The sequence below is a fragment of the Diplodia seriata genome (genome assembly GCF_021436955.1).
Source record: "Diplodia seriata strain FDS-637 chromosome Unknown scaffold_6, whole genome shotgun sequence".
NCBI lineage: Eukaryota > Fungi > Ascomycota > Dothideomycetes > Botryosphaeriales > Botryosphaeriaceae > Diplodia > Diplodia seriata.
In genome coordinates this window covers 2,557,074-2,577,181 of record NW_027117313.1, presented here as the reverse complement: position 1 = coordinate 2,577,181, position 20,108 = coordinate 2,557,074, and the positions used below count along the sequence as shown (strand labels likewise).

The window sequence follows — 20,108 nt, the reverse complement described above, 5'->3', positions numbered from 1 at the left end:
AGGGCGCGGAGCGGCGCTGGCGGCGAGCGATCGGCCTGGGCTCTGGGCTCTGCAGCGCCTCGACGTTGCGTGAGAAGCGTCCCGAGTCCGCAACTGCTGCTGCGTCTCGTATGCTTCGTGGGCAGGAGGCGTCGAGGGCGCACGCAACCCTCGTAATCTCCCGGCTCCCACCGCGCCTAGGTCAGCCTTACCGCGGAGTCTAGGGCGCCAGGTGGAGACGACCCTTTCTGCCCGCCCAGACGGTTATTTTTATGCCAGCCATCCATCGTCCTCCCGCGGCGTGACCACCTGCCATCCCCCGCGAAACGCGCTAGCGATGGCCGATCCAACTGCGAGATCTCCTTCCCCGATCCATTCTTGGCCCCTTCTTGCCGTCGCCGGCCCGCATTCCACAATCTTCCGCACGGCAGAGCCTCTACTCCCTTGCAGCTGCACAACCGTCCCGTGTCACCATGGCGGCTGCAGAACCCCAGCCCGCCCCAGCCTCAGCTGGCGCCCACCAGGAACCCAAATTCTCCCGCTACCGCTCCGTCCGTCGTGCTCAGCAACATCAACACCAGCATGATCCCCCCGCCATGCCTCCACTGCCCCCAGAACCCACCCAGCCCGCCCCCGCGTCCGCGTCCGCCACCGTGAGCCGTAGCATGTCGCGCTACCGCCGCCAGCGCCCCGCCACAACCACTGCGCCTGTTGCCCACGACCGCACCGCTCCTCCGCTGCCCACCCAGATCCAGCGTGCTCCCACCCAACCCGTCGACCCCACGACCGCTCGCGAGCAGCGCCGCGTGCGAGCCGCGAGCAATCCCGCTCACCCTCCGAATCACCAGACAAGCCGCCCTTCGACCGCGCGCGCCCCGGGGGCTGCCGTCGACTACAGTGCGTCGGATTCTCCCACGAGGGCGCGGGAGGAGGCCCGCCGGCTTCTGGAGGGCGAGAGCCAGCGACAGGCCCGCATGAATGCTCAGCTGAAGGCCGAGAAGAGAGCCAAGATCGAGGAGGCCGAGAGGCAGCGTGCCCAGCATGAGGCCGAGGAAACCGAGCGGCGCAACGCCGAGCGCATCCGCCAATACCAGGAGAAGAGAGCCGAAGACCTGAGGGTACGGCAAGAGGCTGCCCGTGCCCAGGCTGCCCAGGCCCGCCAGGAAGAGGACGACAGACCACGCGTTGTGGACCGGGACAGGCCGCGCACCGCAAAGACATCCGGCGCAGGCTCCGAGTCGGACGCTCCTCCAGTTCCACACTCGCCTGAGAATCCTTCTTCGTCCCGCAGAAAGGACCGACTGACTGGTCTGCTGCGCAGGCGCAAGGATGACCAGCAGCCCGACCTACCCTTTATTCCCGCCCCCAAACCGCGCCAGGTCAGTAATAATGACAACAAAAATTGCGACGCCTTCATCAAGGCTGGCGGTGGTGGTGTCGTTCCTGGAATAGACGCTCCCGTGTCTGCCGTCAATACAGGCGAGCGACGCGTCATGGTCGAGTGCAATAAGAAGAAAATCCTGCTCCCTGTCACGCCCACCACCACTCCTCAAGAGCTCATTCGCACCGCCTCGAATGTATTGTCCGAGGGCATCGATGCTAGGGCGTCGGTGCTCCTAGAGTTCTTCGCCAAAGTCAGCGTGCAGCGCCCGTTGCGCAACTACGAGCATGTCCGTGACGTTCTTAACTCCTGGGATGATGATATGCAGAACACGCTGATTCTGGTGGACTCGCCAACTGGCGGTAACGATACTGAACTCAAGGCCAGCTCTGTCCCGCCGTTGGAGGAAAAGCCTAATGGCTACTCTTGTTGGATGCAGTATTCCCAGAAGCCTGGACGGTGGTCGAAGAGGTACATCACGTTGAGGAACGACGGCCAAGTGCTGGTGGCAAAGAACGAGGGCGGGAAAGACGTCAATAACGTGTGCCATATGTCCGACTTTGACATCTACAGTCCAAGTGCCGAGGCAAAGTCTCGCAGAGTGAAGCCGCCGAAGAAGTACTGCTTCGCGGTCAAGAGCCAGCAAAAGTCTACCATGTTCATGTCGACGTCGACATACGTGCACTTCTTCAGCTCGAACGACAAGACTGTGGCTGCTGACTTCTACAGCGCTGTCCAAGGGTGGAGGAGCTGGTATTTGGTCAATTACATGGGTGAAGGCCAAAAGAAGGCGAAGGCGGCGAAGGCGGCTGAACACGCCCAGGCTAGTGCTCGCCCGGTCCCTGGCAACCTACCTTCGCTGCCATCCATGGCCGTTCATCGTCCGAGCACATCGATAGACTCGCACTACCAGCTGGGCTCGTTCAGGCCGCTCCTCGACATGAGCCAATTCGATGCATCGGGCTCAGCGCCGGGACCGAACTCGGCAAGGTCCCCGGTGGATGATGATTCCCGGCTAGCTGAAGGCGGCGGCTTACATGGGCGGAACCCGTCGATGCGCACCCGCGAGCACCCGCAGCTCACCTCACCGACTCATCTTGCGTCCCCGGGCGGCTTATCCAACGTAACATCGCCCACCACCTTGATCCAGCAAATTCCATCTGAGGATGAGGATGGTACCTTCGCCGCCGGCGGTCTCCTTGGCCGCGCTTACTCTCAGCGCCAGAAGCAAGTCGCGGAGCGCGAGAAGAACCTGAAAAACTCGGTGCCATTCAGCGAGGGCCCTTCCCTCCTCAGCTCTGCCGATGCCGTTCACCCAAGAGGCAATCGAACTTCCCTGGATGGCGCCCGCCCGCAGCGCATGAGTTCCGTCCGCTCCACTCGAGGCCGAGAATCGGGTGAAATCAAACGGACCGCCAGTACCCGTCGCGCCATGCCTAAGCCGCTTGTGGACCTGACGCCGCAGTACCAGGAACCTCCACAGTTTTCGAAGAAAGGGAAAGGATACCGTCCTGACCAGCTGGGTGGTGGTGGACTAGTTGACGCTGCCACGAGCCCTGACGTGCCCATTCCTATTCCGCCGAGCCAAGACTGGCGTGCGCGCCGTGATCCAAGTGCGACGCGCCCAAGCACCTCCGGCCTCGATCGCAGTAAGAGTCAGCGGGCCCACGGACAGAGGATCAACTACATTGCCAACAACCACGCCAACGTGCCAGAGAATGGCGCCGAGGGCTTTACTGGACGTGGTCTGCTTGCATCTACGACTTTCGGGCCTACAGCTTCTGCTGCACCTTTTGGCCATGGTGTTATGGATGGGAGCAAGGCAAAGGGCCCCATGATCGACCTCAGTGAAGGGAACCGTTTCCAACCCGGGAGCTTGCTCGACCGTGTTGCAACAAATCAGCCCAACGCACCCATTATTGCTCGGGAGTAGTGGGGAGCATTCTTGACGAACAGGAACAGAGGCATCATGTGTGCGTTCTGACCCAACTCTACGAACCTTTTTTTTTTCTCGAAGCTTGATCTTTGTGCTCGAAGCACCGATAGCTCGGCTGGTTCTGCTCGAGTCTTGCTGTTATTCGTTTCTTATACCCCATGGCACACATGCTAGCGGATGGCGATTGGTAGGATGCTAGAGGTATCCTGCCGTCGATAAGTTTTTGTATTTCTTTGGACCTGTTTCGTTTCGTTTGTTACATGATCAGACCGCTACTTCCTCCCTGGCACTGGAGGGTTCTGGTCTATCTCTGGAATTCTTCTATTCGCCATGTTTTCCTTTGTCAAGTTATCTATACCCGGGGAGCCTGGCACATCTCGTCGTTGTCGTCCTCAAAGAGCATCAATTTCGCCGCTTCAACAGGCCACACCACTTCGGACTCAGGTGACTCCCATGATTAGCCTATGAAGAAACAACGATCCCAAATTGCTACCGACCTATTTTTGGAGAATGTGACGACGCAAGAATGTCACGTAGAAGTGTGTTTTGTGGCGCTCGTGGCGTGGTTGCTGTCATGGTTACGGATCGTGGCGCTCTGCGAGCCGATCAACCATTTCCGCCCTTCAGTTACGAATGGAACGGTATCTTCGCCCAGTGGAAAGTGGCCTTGTTCTTACAACTCCCCGGGTAATAGTCAAGAGATCAGATGACGGTGACCTGGCTCGCATCTTGCATCTCCTGTACACTTTTATCAAGCTTATCAAAAGGATCAGTATTTAGTCATATCTTCTTTTAGGCGCGCTACTATAATTCAAACCCACATAATAACGTCCAGGCACCGTCTTCAACTACGCACACCGACATGTTACAACTGCTCTGACGACAGCTTTGAGAGGTCTCAAGATCTGGAGCGAGCGACTGGTGGACATTTTCTTGGCAGAGAGGCATAGGCCAGGCCTCAGTGGATGCATTCTCGTGCTTATCAGCCTCACTTGGCTGAGACATGTTTACGATCGGCCCTGGCGGTGTGAGCAACTAGTACAGGTGATCCCAGGCGTGCAAGGGTCATGTAATGTAGGATGTCGACACAGCCACAGCTAGTACGGATGTCATCGCTTGCCACCGGATAGGCCGAGGGGCTAACCCAATCCGGCCTAAAGTAATGGCCCGCAGCCATCTCTTGTCCATCGCCGTGGATTAGATTCGGTGTACTAGATGCGGCGCAGCAGATAGGAACGATCCTTCGTCCACCAAACCCCACACAAGTGCCATTGTTGCCTTCAGAATCTGCCTCGCACTGTCAGTGTCATGTTATCCTGCATGGAATCATGTCGCTACGGGCTTGAGTATTATAAGGGCCTCCGTCTTGTGAAACGTTGACCGGCTCAAGTTCTCAGGTATCTTTTCGGTGTCCTTGTTTCCTGTTATATCCAGTCTCGTCAATAATGGCGCCGCTCCCCACTTCCCCCAGAAAAGAGCTGCCGGGCCGATCAACCACCGAAAGCTCATCCGCGGACGAAAAAGACTGGGAAATAGTCGACGATGACGCACCGACAGCGGAAAAGAAGATTGACCCTTCATCGGTCGGGCTCGATATTCACAGGTTGCAGGGTCAGGATGGAATGATCATCTCAGTACAGTCACCGAAGACGCCCCCGGCGGTCTTGGGCGAAAGACAACGCTTTCCGGTCGATATAGTCTTGGTGATTGACGTTTCATCAAGCATGAGAGCGTTTGTCGAGTGCCCAGAGGAACAAAACAACAATCCTCGCACTGACGATCAATCCGGAGCCGAGCCCAGCTACCGCCACTCGGTGCTGGACTTGGTCAAGAATGCAACTCTTGCAGTCATTGAGAACTTGGATGAGCGGGATAGGCTTGGTATCGTCACGTTCGGATATGATGCTGAGGTACTTAGAGTTGGTGATACGTACCGACGTGGACAGACGCTAACCTTGGAGCAGATGTTTCAAAAACCCACCTACATGACCTGCGAGGCTCGTGAATCCCTCATGACGAAAATCCTGGCCATTAGAGCCGAGGGGGCAACGAACTTGTGGGCGGGGCTCCGTAAAGGGTACCAAATGCTATCACTCGCAGGCCAAAGGTCTGCGAGGAAGCCTGATGATCAAGCCCTTCCTGCCATCTACTTGCTCACGGATGGCCTACCAAATGTCATGCCCCCAGCGGAAGGCTATGTGCCAGCGTTGCGCAAACTGATCTCACGAGAAGCTGCAAAGGGGGACGGTTCTGTCACACCCTCACTTCACACTTTCGGCTTCGGATATAGTCTTCGCTCAGGGCTGCTGCAGGCAATGGCCGAGGTAGGTGGAGGGTATTTCGGCTTCATTCCCAACGGATTTCTAATGGGTCAGTCTTGCCCGTCATTGTCAACGCTGGAAAGCCCACAAATTGATTTATACAGCGACCATCTTCACGCACGCCATTGCGAACCTCTTTGCGACGTTTACCACATCCGCGAGCTTGAGGATGACCGTCACTGGCTGCTCGAAGATGCCGGAGCCGTTGAAGGGAGCAGTTTTGTGCAGATCAAAGGGAGACACCTTGGAATTCTCTCTTTACGGCCTCCAGTACGGCCAAACACGCGAGATTTTACTTACGTGGCCGAAGAAGGAGGATAAGTCCAACCACAACCCGATCAAGATATCCGCAGCGCTTGAGTACACTGGGCCAGGGATGGGCTTTCAGCAAGCGAATGCCGTCATGGAAGCCTCACAAGTTGCACCATACCCTGACCGAGCTCGAGCAAAGTATCATTTGCACCGTTCGCTGATCTGCGGGTTTCTGGCTTCGCTCTCCACCCCAGACGCCGAAGAAGAATACAGAGAGATCTCTACGTCGGAGCTGGACGACGCCCTGACCAGGCTTGACGAGCTGATCCAGAGGATCAAAGCAAGCGCATGCGCAGGGAGCGACACTCAAGACTTGTTGTGCGATCTCGGCTCCGGTCTCCAAGATGCGCGTGCGAGTACTGAGGATCCCGCCGGCCAAGTATTCCAGGCCCTGTTCCGACCCGAATATTACAACAAGTGGGGGATGCATTATCGTGAGTGAGACACACTGATCAGAAGAATAGAGGCTAACGGGTATACAGTCCCATCTCTCCTCCACGCTTACAGGAACCAGCTTTGCCTCAACGACAAAGACCAAGGACCCAAGACGTTCGTCAGGGACAATGCTCTCTTCGAAAAATTCAAGGAGGCCCAGAGCGATTCCTGGGACAAGGCCGGGGACAGGCTCATGGAGATTGTGAAGAAGCAAGCTCAGGCAGAAGCCGATAACGCGAAGAAGCGGGGAGCGCGCGGGCAGCCACCATCCTACGCCGCGACTCGCACGGCATATACCAGGTCGCACGTGTCCATGGCTGCCTACAACAACCCGCACAACCCCTGCTTCGCTGGGCCGTCGCGCATCCTCCTTTCTTCTGGCCGGCGCGTCCCGGTGGGCCTCGTCCGGCGGGGAGCATCTGTGCTCACGCCGGCTGGACCGCGCCGGGTCGCTGCCGTTGTTCAAACGTCGCTGAGTAGCGTCGCGCTGTGCAAGCTCGGCGAACTGTTGATCACGCCTTGGCACCCCGTGTTGGATGCGCATAGTAGACAATGGGTGTTTCCAGCCATGGTTGCGGATGCGCGGGTGCGACGTGGAGTGAAGGTGTATTCACTGCTGTTGGAGAGGGGCCATGGACCGGAAGCGCATGCAGTGAACGTCGGTGGGCATTGGTGTGTTACACTTGGGCATGGGAAAGTGGAGAGGACTGTGCGAGATGTACGGGGACATGAGTTTCTGGGAGACTACGCAAAGGTGATGCGAGAACTGAAGAGATTGCCGAAGGGGAGTGGCGGGCTGTTACGCTGTGGCGGCATGAGAAGAGATGAGGCGACAGGGTTGGCTTGTGGATTTGAGAAGCCGAATCTGGGACGTGGCCGGCGGAAGCAGGCCATGCTAGAGTGAGCTCCTGGCTAGGGTTGCGATTGCGATGAGGCAGACTCAGACCGACGATAAAAACAAAACAAATGGATGGTGTTGACGTTGCATGAAACAGTGAGGGAGAGTCGAAGCGGCAGCGACTTCCTGGAACGCGGGAAAGCGGGTGGCGGAGGCCAGGCAGAGGCCCGGCGGAAAGTCTTGGCACCGCCGGTCTCGCAGTCGCAGGAGCGGGCCGGCGATCTGACGTCGGCGGGGCTTTGAAATCAACACTTCGCCCTCCTTCAAGAATGCGACAACCCACCCACACCACACAATCTGCCCCCGCCTGCTGCGCCATCCTTGCTCACTGCTTCCAACGTCCCGACTGAAGCCACGCTTCCATTCGCTCCCACCATGGGCCTTGAAAACGTCAAGAAAATCGTCCTCGTCCTCTCGGGCAAAGGCGGCGTCGGCAAGTCTAGTATCACGACCCAGTTGGCCCTCACGCTGTCTCTGCAGGGCCACTCCGTTGGAGTCCTCGACATCGACCTCACCGGTCCGTCGGTGCCCCGTTTCTTCGGCGTCGAGGGTTCCAAAGTCACGCAAGCGCCCGGCGGCATGGTTCCTGTGCCCGTCCACGAGGCGCAATCTGTCGGCCAAGGCAGCCAGGCAAAGAGCGCGGGCCCGCTATCAGTCATGTCGCTGGGATTCATCTTGGCAAACCGCGGTGACGCTGTCATCTGGCGTGGCCCCAAGAAGACGGCCATGGTCCGCCAGTTCTTGTCGTCGGTCCTGTGGCCACCGGGACTGGACTACCTCCTCATTGACACTCCGCCTGGTACCTCGGACGAGCATATCTCTCTCCTGGAGACACTGCTCAAAGACACTGCCTCGAATCCGGCGCAGCTGGCCGGTGCTGTTGTCGTCACCACGCCGCAGGCAATCAGCATCTCGGACGTGAAGAAAGAGCTGAACTTCTGCACAAAGGTGGGGCTCAGGGTGCTTGGAGTGGTGGAGAACATGGCAGGGTTCGTGTGCCCGAGCTGCAGCGAATGCACAAACGTCTTTAGCAAAGGTGGAGGCGAGGTAATGGCAAGGGATTATAGCGTTCCGTTCCTGGGCAGTGTGCCCATCGACCCGGCTTTCGTCACGTTGGTAGAGGAAGGAAAGCGGCCCGTCTATCCCCAAGGAACCGTCATACAGGGCACTGAGATGGCTACATGCGACAGTGCCGGTGTGGGTGGCGGAGACGAGGCGAGAAAGGAGCCGGGGGCATTAGTCGATAAGTACACGAGCTGTTCCTTATACCCGCTGTTTGACGGCATGGCCAAGCAGATAGTCGCAACCATCGATGGCGAGGCTTGAGGGGAAATGGAAAGAAAGATCAAAACGTGAATTATACCCTGGAGCATGGCTGGCCATTGGTCTGCCCGCATCTGCTTCTTTCATATCCTATGTCCGTACATATTTATTTATGCAAAGGCTTGAATTCACGTGGCGCACGGATGGGTCTGGCGGCACAGGCGCATACGGAAGGTGCGAGGCTGCGCAGCCGGTCGCGTGCCGTCTGCTCCTGCCCAAGCACCAGAGTCGCGCCTGCCAAGTGAGGTAGTCGCGAACGCTTAAAAACCTGGACAACTGTTGCTGTCGCACTCTCTCCTCTTCACTCCTCCCTCGCAACTGCATCCGCAAAGCGCGTTCGTCCGCCTTTCCACGCGATGTCTTCCTCCCACGCCCAGCACCAGCCGGCTGCCATGGCTGAACAGGTAAGCCCGTGACACCGCCCTCCCCCATTTCGCAACGAGACCGAAGTGGTCTCGGATTGCCACCTTCGAAAGGCATTCTGAGCACTCTACAGGTCGAGCCGCTCCAGTTCGAGCTTAGCCGCCACGTCCTGAAGAAGGTCGTCTCGGCCATCAAATTTAAGAAGAGAGCTGACGCGAGCTGGCTCAAGACTGAGTTTATCCGTCCCAGCACCGAACACGGAGTGCCCATCACCGTCGACTCGAACGATGCCGAGTTCTTCAGGATCCAGGACATCTGGCTCAAGGCCGTCGAGGCCGACCCCACCCTCAAGGACGAAGGCGCGCTCATCTTGAAGGCGAAGAAGAACGGCGTCTCGGTCTCTGGCATCGACCTTGCCATGTACGGTGTCCACCCTGACGCGGCTCAGTCCAACATCACGGCCAAGCCCGCTCAGCCACAGCCCGTTTCTGCGAGCGCCCGTCACCCCACCCTGAGCAGCGGTCCTGTTCCGTCTTCGTCAGGCGGCTTCCAAGTTCCCAAGCCTAGCCCTACTGCTGTCTCACCCACTTCGAGTCTGCGCTCCAGCTACTCGCCTGAGGTTCCTGACAACAGCATGATGCGTAGCCGTTCCAACCCGATTTCGGAGCATGCCTACCATGCTGGCGAGTCTCAGAGGGCGACTGGAATGGTTGAACCCCGCCAGCAGAGTGCGCGCCAGGCTCCTGGACACAGCACCCACGCTGATCAGGCTCAGCCTCGCCGCCGCGGTTACAGCGGTTCCACCGCCTACTCGATGGCCGCTACTACGGTCACATTCCAGGCTAACATCACGAGTGGCCCCAATGTTGTCGCAGTCCCGTTCAACCTTGACAACATCAACGAGACTATCGATGACGTGGTCGCGTACGTCAACTGGAAGAACAGTGAGGCCGGTCGCCTTAGCCCGGTCGACTACAACACCTTCCTGAGCATTATGCGCTTCCGCCCTGGCCCGGCCAATGCCCTGGTTGTTCACAAGGCGGAGTAAGCAGCGTCGCATCATAGCTGTCCTACTTGGACACGCGCCGTCGAGCCAAGCATACTGAAATTTGCTAACTCGGTTCGCTGACGCCTCGATTTGCTTTCACTTTCAAGATACAGGGTACTTCAGATGGTTGGAAAGGGTTCGAAGGCCTTAGATAGAATCAAGTGATGTCTACCCACTGCTGCGCCTTGTCTTCGTGCTACCTTGTCGAGATCGTACCATATCCTTTGACATATGTTGTTCCATGAGTCCAACGCTCATGCGTGACTAAGTGAAGCTTCGGTATTCGGCGCAACTGTGTGCACTGCAAAGTTGGAGGGAATAGCAGGGAAAATGGACTGGAGGGCCACGTGAATTGTAAGGTTCTCCGTAGAGAGTAATTGAATTCGTTGATCAATGAAATCTATGTAGAGAGATGGTTAACTTATAGTTAACCAGTACAAAGGTACGCAAATAGCAAACGCCCAAACTCCATAGTTTGTACAATCAGTAAACAGTTTGTCCTTCTGGAATCAACTAGGGCCTGCTTGCCCAAACTATTACGTGCTAGCCGAACTCCCTTCAGCTCGCGAATATTTCTTTGCCTGAGTAAGTTGGATTGTGTTATCATTGGCGTTCTAGATCACGCAAGCAATCACATGGCGCATCAGTAGTGGTTATAATCTTGATGTTGCTAGGAAAACGTCCTAATAATTGCTCGAGGTCTTCTATCCTGGCTGCTCAAGAGCATGATCGTGAACTCAACTGAAGAAATACCCCAAGTGCAAAGGAGTGTTGTGCTAAACGTGAAAGGGTCCAAAGTGCTTCAATAAAATCAACAAATGCTTTGAAAGAGCGGCAGTTCCAAGACAACTACGCAACGCTGAACCAAGAAATATCAATGAGCCTCGAAATGTATCCACGGAAAAGTCCAATTAATCCCTCCCAATGTCGTAGTGCTTGGAAATGTTCGGAGACGACAAGACATAGCAGTCTGCAAGTGGCCTGCTATAGGAAAAATGCTCTCGCCAAAATCGTGTGCTTGCGGACGTGTGAGATGAGTACAAAGAAAGAACGAAGCGGCGAAAGCCAGTACGGGGGTATCGCAAAGGTTGTCCGGGGTATCATATGCATGAATGAAGGAAAGACAGTATCATTATGTGTCGGTGTTGGTCCGAAAGTCGTGACGGAATGGAGAATGGATCGATCCAGTTCATGATCTTCAGTGTGTGGCCGTTCAGAAGTAGCGGCTACCGTTGGCGTCTTGACCAATGGTGCTGCAACTCTCGATCGCGCAGCTGCCCTGGAAGTTGTACGTGTTCTTATCTCCAGCGGGGATGTGGCCATTGGTCTGGAAGCCGCTGTCGTTGCGAGCCATGTTGCTGGGCTGGCGGTTACCGCTTTGGCGAACAGGCATATCGTGGGCCGAGGAAGACTCGGAGGACTCGGAGCAGGTTGCCCAGCTTGGCTGAGAACCGTCGCTGGTGGTGGAGCCGCTGCTGCTGCCGCGGTCATGCAGAAGCATGGACAGGGTGCTTTTGTAACGTGAGCGGATGAATTCATCAGATGGGTAAGGGGTTTGTGAGACATACCTGTGGTGGGACTTGGGCTCATCCTGGACAACGGGCTGCGCCTTGGCCGACTCTTCCTCGACGGCAGGCTGGTGCGCAACCTTGTGCTCAAAGCCATTGAAGTTTGGCAAGCCCGGCGGCGCCTTCAGAGCCTGGGTCAACATGTTCTCCTCGCGCCACTTCTCGGCAACAGCGTACTGCTCCCTGAGAGCAGCCTGTGCATTCAGGTGCTCGGCCAGCTTCTGCTCGTTGAGAGCCTCGGCTTCCAGCTGGGCTTGAGCCGCCTGCATCCCCATCTTCTGCCACATCCTGGCCTCTCGCCTCTCTTGGAGCTTTGCCTGACGAGCCATCCTCTTGCGGATCACGTCGCTAGAGGGGATAGTAGCGGGGCGGAAGCCGTGGCCCTTGATCTGCAGCGGCAAGTCCAGGATGTCAGGGTCGCCGGTGAAGACGGCGTCGGTCTTCTTGAGGATGTTGCTGAGGAGCATTGGGTTGTCTTTGGTTGTCTCGACAGGAACGACGTTCGGGACGCGGTTGAACTCGGAATCGACCGAGAAGCAGTCCTCGTCGATCTCAAGCGGGCCGTACAGGGCGCGCTCTGGCTTCGGCTCCTTGGCGGGAGTGGGCGCAAACCTGACGTGCTGGCGCGTGCTGGTCGTGTCGAAGCGGCTCTCGCTCCTGCTGGGACTAAGCTGAGGCACCTTGTCAATGGTGAGGGACGCCTGGGTCAGGTTGGACGCGTCGCTTGAGTTGCGAGAGTGGCCAGAGCTAGGCTTGTGAAGAAGGTCACCCTTGGGCCAGTGGTTTGCGGTGAGCTTCTGGCTGGTGGCTGGCAATGTGGACGGCGGGGCAACGCGGCGCATGTCAGCGCGTAGCTCATCTCGCGCGCGCGACGAGGCTCGAGAGGACGACGGCGATGAAGAAGGAATGGACGAGGCCGGCACGAAGCGTGTCACCGAATCCGGGAGTGAGGCAGGCGGTGCGTCAGGCTCGCGTTCAGGAGCATGCTCGCTGTCAGCGGACGATGCCATGAGGCGGAGCAGGCCATCGCGAATTGCTTGGAACGTCGGGCTCTCGTGGAGCGCGTTGTCGTCGGTCAAATTGTCCTGCTCAATGTTGGCAAGGTTCTGTTGCTGAGTGAGCTCCGGCCGCACCAGGCGGGCCGGAGTGACGGGGAGGAATCCCTTGCGGGACGCCATGAGAATGCTCGGTGCGAAGATTGAGGTTGGTGTGATGGTGGCACGGTTGCGACACAGGCGGGTGGGTGTAGGGAAGAAGAGGAAGAGCGGAGCTGGATGGAAAGTAAGAGGCAAGGCACTCACGGTGTGTCTGGGAGCTCGTTTAAATGGGCGGGGCTGGCGGGTGTGAAGTGGAGGTGAGGTGAGGTAAACAATGTGCGGTGTTGAGCGAAAGTGAGGTTGAACACAAACAACGCGCTCCAGCGCCAGCGCCAGCACCACCTAACACATCCGCACTCTGCCCGCCGTCCGCGCATAGGGAAATCACCAAGTTTCGCCGGGCGGCTGTCGTTGGCAGATCCGCGAGCATCGCTGAGGAGGGAGGGATACATGGGCGTGAACCGACCGGCGGGCTGCGGCGGCCTGCTCACTTTGAGCAGCCTTGAAGTAAAGATAGTCCATCAATTGGTATTGGTATCCAAACTCCGCCATCTCGCGAGGAAGACACCGACCTGCAACCGATCCGAACGCCTTCGCCAATGCATTAAGCCGCTCTCTTCCAAGTCCATAGCAAGAATAACATGATAATTTACAACGCAGCTAGTGTATGCGCATGGCAAGATGAATGGGAAACGAAGGGTATAAAGGAACTTCATTCAGCACCCGGTCGGTTGGGAATGGTCGGGGTAGTGGCGCCCGCCTCGACCACCTTCTGCTTTACAATGTCGGTCATGTACGTGCCGATGTCGCCGAAGCCATTGATTTTGTTCAGCTTGCTCTCGAAGAGCTCCGCATCACGCAACAACCTGCCGCTTCGTTAGACACCCCACGTTGTTGTCAAAGTATGAGGACTCTTACCTTGCCTTGCCTGCGCCTGTCCGCACCAGCGCCTCCCGGAAAGCCTTCCCCCACTGCTCCCTGTAGCCGGCAAAGACAGGCGTGATGATGGACTGGACGCACGGCTCCGGCAAATGCCTGCTTAGCGTGCGGTGGAACGTGTTCGTTTCCTTGGTCAGTGTCTCCATGTGCGGGCTGACCTGCTGGTCTGCCACCGCATCGAAGTCTATCTTCTTCATAGCATTCACGTGGATATGCAGCCGCTGCGTCATGATCTCGATGAGCTTGTCGTGGATGTTCGTCTGCTGGTCTTGATACAGTCGCCGCATCTTGTCCAGTTCGGCCAGCGACGTGCTGGACGAGTGGCGGCGGATGAATTCGCGCACATAGGGAATCAGGGCGATCATGAAGTTTAGCGCTTGTGACGCGAGAGCAAGATGCTTTGTAGTGATGCTCTTCAACCCCGCGCTCTCTTTGGCTCCGGCTCCGAGGATGAGCTGGCAAGTGCGTGACTGGAAAGTGCGCAGGTAGTCCAGCAAAGTCACTGCGACCTCGGGTGTGATACTGGGTATGACCGCAATAAGATTTTCGAACCGGTCAATCCCGTCCAGAGCGTACATGGCACAGTTGACCAGCACGTACTTCTCCTCGTCGATGACTGCGTTCCTCGCTTTGGTGGTCCCGTTTGCTTCGCCGTTGGTACCCTGCGTCCCTTTCGCGGGTGTTGCAGGAACATTCTGCCAGATCATCTTGCTCTTTGTCCACTCTGCGGGATCGCTGTGCATTGCTTCAAGGATCCTTGCCAATACCTCAGTCTCATGTTCGCCAAAGTCCTTGGCTTCCCATTTGTCAGCATCCATGGTTTGGCGGAGCTTTTGATTCTCCGTCTGTCCCATCATTGTGACGAATTGCTTGATCTGGCTGTCCACAACGCCTTTGAGCGCGGCCCCCGATCGTCCTGACACAGCTTCGCACTCATCGGCGAATAGTCTGTTGATGAGGAAGTACCGGAGGAAGCGTTGCAGCGGCAGCCGAGCAGACTGCTCTCCGCGGACCTTGAGAATCTTCGTGATCTGATTTTGAGCCGCATCCACAGATTGCCCTAGAAGGCTAGACATATCCAAAGACTGCATGAGCTCTTCCTGCAAATGGCTGTTCTGGGCCGGGGTATCTGAAATTGGCCTGCTGAGGTAGCCGTCCATGTTCGCCATGTTGGGACTCTTCGGAGGGGATCTTATCCCTGGAGAAATTGCCGTTCCACTAGAGACATCCAGAAGAACCTTCGTTTGGGTGCTCAATCTCCGCAACGCCTCGCCCACGTTAGTGTAGATATTAACGAAGAGCTGCTCAGCATCCTCCCAGTCGAGCGAGCGAAGGTTCCGCGCGAGAACGGATGACTTTTCTTGTTGAGAAGTCCTGCTGCTGGCGCGCGTGGATGAGGAGATGGTGGATTCGGCATCGTCGTCCGTTGAGCTTGGGAGATGCTGTCGTATGAGTACCTTCATCTCCCTAGTGACTGCGTCTCGATAAGCGGCAGCAGCCACTGGTGTATGATTTGACCTGCTCAGCCCATTTAGAATGGCGAGCATGTTCGAGCGAAACCCTTCCTCCATTTTGTAGTACGCAGGAAGAGAAGTAGGCGGTCTGTTATCGCCCCTAGTGCGGAGGGATGCCGAAGCCCATCGTTGAAGCGTATCTTGGCCGGGTACACTTTTGATGTGTCGGCGTAGGTCGCCCATGAGGGCCTCGAGAAACCTGGATTCAAAGCCCTTGCCAATCCGGGCTCTGAGCTGCATCATGCCGTCAGAAAACCCGTCCAAAGCGTTGAGTCCCCGTAGATCAACGAGATCGCGTGGAAGATAGGGAGGAAGCCACTCCTGGTCAGCCGACCCAATGAGCATTAGCTCTCCTGAGACAAGCATTTCGAGCATGTCCAGCCGGTCTAGGGCATCTTCAAGCCTCCCGTCTTCTATCAAGTCCTCGCAATGGGAAACCCCGTCGACGACTGCCCGAAGCTGATCGACGGCCTCGCTGAGTTTGCGGAGATTCTCTCTGCGTCTCTTCATGCCTACTATTTTTAAGCCACCAATGGCCATGTCCCGATCAAGCCTGTTCAAATCTTCTCGCAACGACTGAATGCGCGCTACGGAGTCTGCTGCTTGCGATTGAAGCTCACGCAGTGACCCCAAGGCGGCGAAGAATGACGTTGAAGCCGTTGATATCGAGGAAATCAGGTGAATTTCAACCGTGTCCATGTACCAAGACAGCTTCTCCTGCAGGATGGCGTTTGTTGCTAGAGCTTTTCTCTTCGGTGGCGCCGGGGCCTCGGCGGAGCCATTGGCGTCCTTCGAGCCATCTGTGCCTTGCGGCTGCTGAATTACCTCCGACCGTTCGCTTACCACATCGAATGTGCGCGGATTCTCAAGGCGGAAATCTTCCTGGAAGTACACGTCCGGAATCGTTGACAGCGGGGTGACGGCTGTTGGATGACGCTTCGAAGCGCCTGCACTCGATCTCCTTCGCGGTGAGTCTACAGGCGAAAGAGAGACGATGGATTCCTGTCGGGACGAGGGACGTCTTCCCGGCTGTTGGTCCTTCAAACGACGCTCTAGTATCTCGGTGAACTCATCCCTCTTGGAGTCGCGGCGGAACAGCTGTGCCGCAACATTGTCCGAGTCTGACTTTGCGCGTTGGAATGCGTCGTACAGCGACCCGACCTGCGAAAGGTATAGTTTGAAGGCGGACGGCTCAACGTGTGGAATGTTCGTCAGGGTGACCGGGGGAATGTCTCTAGTGGAAGGAGTTTTGACGGCGGAGGGCGCAGAAGTATAGGGCAGCAGCCCCGTGCGGACGATTGGGGGCTGCAGCAGCGTTGAAATGGCTATCGCGGAGTCAGTCAGCCTGCGGGTTCCCGAGCATTGCTATGCAGAATACCCCACCATTCTGGCCGGTCTCGGTCACCGGTCCAATGTGTCTCTGCGACGAGGTATCCAAGGCTCCCCCGATTGAGTGTATGGAGCTCGCGTTGGAGCCGCGACGCGTGGACTGATAGCGGGCGCTTTGGCTGGAGCTTGGTCTTCGGGTCCAGTCCTGCTGGGGAAAAGGGAACTGAAGGCGGTTGGAGGAGAGCGACGACGGCGATTCGGAGTTGTCGGTGGACCTCCGAGGGGAGGTTGGCCGCGAGGGCATTGTCGGGATCCGGTAAAGGGATGCGCGGCGGGCGGAGGCATAGGGAGCGCGAGATGTCACTTGGAGGAGCGGGCGAGGGTTCGCACTATCATCGCCGCGGCCAGGACTCGAGGGTGAGCATTGCTTGCTGGTAGTTGGCCGCGACTGGAGGATGACAGCTAGCTCTACCGCGGCATGCCTCAGGCACGTAGACCGCCGAATTTCTGCCGAGTCGCCGCCTCACTCCAGGAATGCGACACTTTCAACTTGCGTTCTGTCCGATAAACACTGCAAACATGTTGAGATGCGCCTTGCCACGAGCAAAAGACTGCTCATATAGATCAAAATGATGGTGTGCTCTATAGTTACATCCTGATTGTGGGTATCCCCCTAACGCCAGATGGGTGCATATGCAGTGTGTCCCAGCCTCCAGCTACCAGCGCCGAAGCAATCAGGTATCAAAGACCGAATCCATACTATCCTTAATATCAAATACCCTGACTTTCTTCCTTAGCACGTGAAACTCCGCCATACTGCACTTTGAAAGAACCCTAACGCCACAAGTCCGCTCTGCTCGCCCTCTTGTGAGTGTAGCTGTCCGCCCTGTTGTGACCTCTGAAGTGACCTCCGGAGTTGCTGCTCTTTGTCCAGCTGCCTGCGCTCTTTGGTCTCTCGGGCATCTCCGCCGGAACAGCCAGGAACCCACCAAATCCGTTGCCGACAACAACACTCTTGCGGTTATCGTTGCCCCACTGGGGTCCCAGTCCCCTGGAGGCGTTGTACTCGGACAGAGGCCTCCCGCCACTGAAGCTGCCCCTGTGACCCGGTTCGTCAGGAGGCTGGAAGGTCGAGAAGATCCAATCGAGCTCGTCGAGCCCCTTAGCATAGATGTTCAAAGGCTGCGTCAGACCTCGTGAGCCAGATCCACCGTCGGTGGCGTACGACGGCATCGGCGGAGCTAGAGTTAATGTCTCTGCAAAGTCCGGATCGCGAACGTATAGCTCTTTCAGATTCGGGAGTGAATTGGTGAGGAGCGATGAGATCAGGTAAGCATAGTAGGAAGAGTGTGGTGGCTGCAACCCTTGGAAGGCGTTCGAAGCGGATGTTATCTCGAAGTAGAGCTTTTGGAGGAGCATCGACCGGAGAGGTGGGCGTGCTTGCATCGGCAGCGACGTGGACACAGTACCGGATATAGTCAGCTCCCGCATGTATGGAGCAGCTGTAAGGACTGTATGGAGCTCATCCACAGTCACGCCGGTCGTTGACAGCGACAAATGTTTTAGACTTGTCGAGTTCTCGCGGCCACTGAGGTACGCGCACAGACCATTTGCCGTGACTCCAGGCATCTCATCCAGCGTCAAGCGTTCCAAGGCCGGAAACTCCGGGACGTTGGGAGCCCTTTCGAACATTGAATCGTTCAGCCAGGGGGACTCTGAGATCTTGAGATCAGAGAGATGCGGCAGGCAAGCAAGGATCCGCCTCATTGTCACCGGTTCGATCCTTAGCCGACTGAGCTCGAGAACCTCGATACGCTGCCAAAAGCCCTGGATGAGCATCTCGAAGAGCTGCTCCGAACCAGCATCGTACCTCATTTTCCGAAGGTTGTTTCCCCGGACCTGCAGCTCCTGACGCAGAGTATGGCTTCCAGCGTCGCCTGAGTAGAATCCGTCGGGCAGATCGACGTAACGCAAGTTGGGAAGGACAGAAACGGTGCGGGCGAGGTCAGCCTTGGAAATTTCGCGGGTCATGTACGGCAGCTTGAGCACCTCGACCGTCTCAGCAAGGTACTGATTGTCTCGGACAGTCCGGGCAAAAAGCTGGAGACGGGCGGTGGGCACGTCGGTGGTTTCGTGACGCGACTTGCGGCGGCGATGCTGGCCAAGGATCTCCTCAAGCTCGCAATAGTGGACGGCGTCGATGCGCACGCATTTGTACCTGCATGACTGTCAGGGGAGGCCAGGGTCAATGATGCGGGTGCAAGACTTACAGCAAGCCCTGGGCGACGCCGTACCAGCGCCGGCGCACCTGGGCGCAGCTGGCCAGATCGCGCAAATCGCACAGCATGCAGCCATCCCCGATCATGCTCTTCTCACTTGTCTCATAGCTGTCGTCGGTGGTGTGGGGGCACACGAATTCGAAGATGCGGCGCAGCACCTTGTCGGGCAGCTGCTCGGTGCAGTTGCGGCCGCGGTAGACTGGAAGCGGGGGGCTCGGGTAGGCGTGGTGATCATGGCCATGGTGTTTGAGCTTGTCCTTGATATTGCTCTTGGAGCGGAAATGCTTGAGCCAGCCCATATTAGCTGCAGAAGGGAAGGGGGAGGGAGTGATGGAGAGCGCAAACAGCGTGGTCGGCGCGCGGCGGAGGTGTTTGAAGCGGGGGATGCGGGCGCGCGCGAGCAAGGTTTCAAAACGTCGCTCCTGGAGCGGCGATCAGGGCTCCGTTCAGCGCGCACCAGTCAAGAACGCGTGGACGGGCGTGACGCGCCTTCCATGTCGCACTTGCACTCACAAGCCAGCCGCCGAAACCGACAGGATGCGGCAACCAGCCGCCAGCTGTTAGCCGCCACGCCGTCGCCCTATGCGCTCCTCGGCACGCGCTGGCGCGAAAGCCTAAATCATGCCGTGGTGGAAGGCACGAGCGGAGGAGCGGAGCAGCGTAAATTAACCCTGAGATCGCCATCCACCCTCCAGCCGCGTTTCATGGGCGATTGAAGCAAATGTCCGCATGTAGATCTGGATTCGGGCATCGTACAATGACGTTTGCATGGTGGTCTCAACCTCCCACAGGAGCCGAGTGCACTGTCTTGCGGGGCATCAAAGCAAAATGCAGCCCTTTTGGGAACCCGGTGTATTCTGCTTACGTGCGCGGGCTGAAACGAACGTCCGCACGTCGCGGTCGGTTTCATGGCCATACAGAAGCGTCAAGGCGGAAGCATCAGCTATCCGCGCAAGTAGGCCCTTGCGAAACCGGTTTGGTCAGGGTGTCGTCTTTGGCAACCCTGTGTGCTGCTATTTATTGCAGCCCGCCAGCCGCTTGCTGCTCCTGGTGAGCGGCTAGCAGCCGGGCTGGCCAACGGGCGCGCCGCAGGCACTCAACGTGCGGGATTATGTTGCAGTCCCGCCAGGCCGATCCCTCCCGTGCGACTTCGCAGCTGGATATAGAGTGTGCATGTGCTGCAGTGCATGCGGTCCGCTGCCCAGCGCCGGCCTTGCTTGCGCCGCTCTGGGCGGCTTGCCATCGAGGCGTGCGGCGTGCTCGTGCGACCGAAGCCAGCTGCGCGCGCAGTCGACGGCCATGGGTGCACCATGGCTTGGGTGCTGTTTTTCTAGCCACGCGGGGCCCTCGTGCGAATGGGAGCGCTGGGAACATGTTTCAGGAGCG

The 20,108-nt window shown here is 57.5% G+C and overlaps 7 protein-coding genes across 7 annotated transcripts; 4 read left to right on the top strand and 3 right to left on the bottom strand.

The window, feature by feature from the left end:
* Nucleotides 1-575: 575 nt before the first annotated feature.
* SLS55_006656 (uncharacterized protein) lies at nt 576-3,293 on the top strand (the record flags this gene model as incomplete). The annotated part of the gene is made up of 1 exon (XM_066778085.1): nt 576-3,293. The coding sequence occupies one exon, from the start codon at nt 576-578 to the stop codon at nt 3,291-3,293; it is 2,718 nt and encodes a 905-aa protein (XP_066632180.1).
* Nucleotides 3,294-5,020: 1,727 nt separating this feature from the next.
* SLS55_006655 (uncharacterized protein) lies at nt 5,021-7,268 on the top strand (the record flags this gene model as incomplete). Its single annotated transcript, XM_066778084.1, has 3 exons — nt 5,021-5,543; nt 5,722-6,363; nt 6,412-7,268. 3 exons carry the CDS (start codon nt 5,021-5,023, stop codon nt 7,266-7,268), a joined length of 2,022 nt encoding a protein of 673 aa, XP_066632179.1.
* A 62-nt stretch (nt 7,269-7,330) lies between these two features.
* On the top strand, nt 7,331-8,588 carry CFD1 (cytosolic Fe-S cluster assembly factor cfd1; the record flags this gene model as incomplete). Its single annotated transcript, XM_066778083.1, has 2 exons — nt 7,331-7,337; nt 7,615-8,588. The coding sequence occupies 2 exons, from the start codon at nt 7,331-7,333 to the stop codon at nt 8,586-8,588; spliced, it is 981 nt and encodes a 326-aa protein (XP_066632178.1).
* Nucleotides 8,589-8,977: 389 nt separating this feature from the next.
* Nucleotides 8,978-9,996, top strand: SLS55_006653 (uncharacterized protein; the record flags this gene model as incomplete). The annotated part of the gene is made up of 2 exons (XM_066778082.1): nt 8,978-8,989; nt 9,082-9,996. 2 exons carry the CDS (start codon nt 8,978-8,980, stop codon nt 9,994-9,996), a joined length of 927 nt encoding a protein of 308 aa, XP_066632177.1.
* Nucleotides 9,997-11,209: 1,213 nt separating this feature from the next.
* Nucleotides 11,210-12,742, bottom strand: SLS55_006652 (uncharacterized protein; the record flags this gene model as incomplete). The annotated part of the gene is made up of 1 exon (XM_066778081.1): nt 11,210-12,742. The coding sequence occupies one exon, from the start codon at nt 12,740-12,742 to the stop codon at nt 11,210-11,212; it is 1,533 nt and encodes a 510-aa protein (XP_066632176.1).
* A 631-nt stretch (nt 12,743-13,373) lies between these two features.
* On the bottom strand, nt 13,374-16,747 carry SLS55_006651 (uncharacterized protein; the record flags this gene model as incomplete). The annotated part of the gene is made up of 3 exons (XM_066778080.1): nt 13,374-13,527; nt 13,580-16,439; nt 16,498-16,747. The coding sequence occupies 3 exons, from the start codon at nt 16,745-16,747 to the stop codon at nt 13,374-13,376; spliced, it is 3,264 nt and encodes a 1,087-aa protein (XP_066632175.1).
* A 530-nt stretch (nt 16,748-17,277) lies between these two features.
* SLS55_006650 (uncharacterized protein) lies at nt 17,278-19,021 on the bottom strand (the record flags this gene model as incomplete). Its single annotated transcript, XM_066778079.1, has 2 exons — nt 17,278-18,661; nt 18,714-19,021. The coding sequence occupies 2 exons, from the start codon at nt 19,019-19,021 to the stop codon at nt 17,278-17,280; spliced, it is 1,692 nt and encodes a 563-aa protein (XP_066632174.1).
* Nucleotides 19,022-20,108: the final 1,087 nt, after the last annotated feature.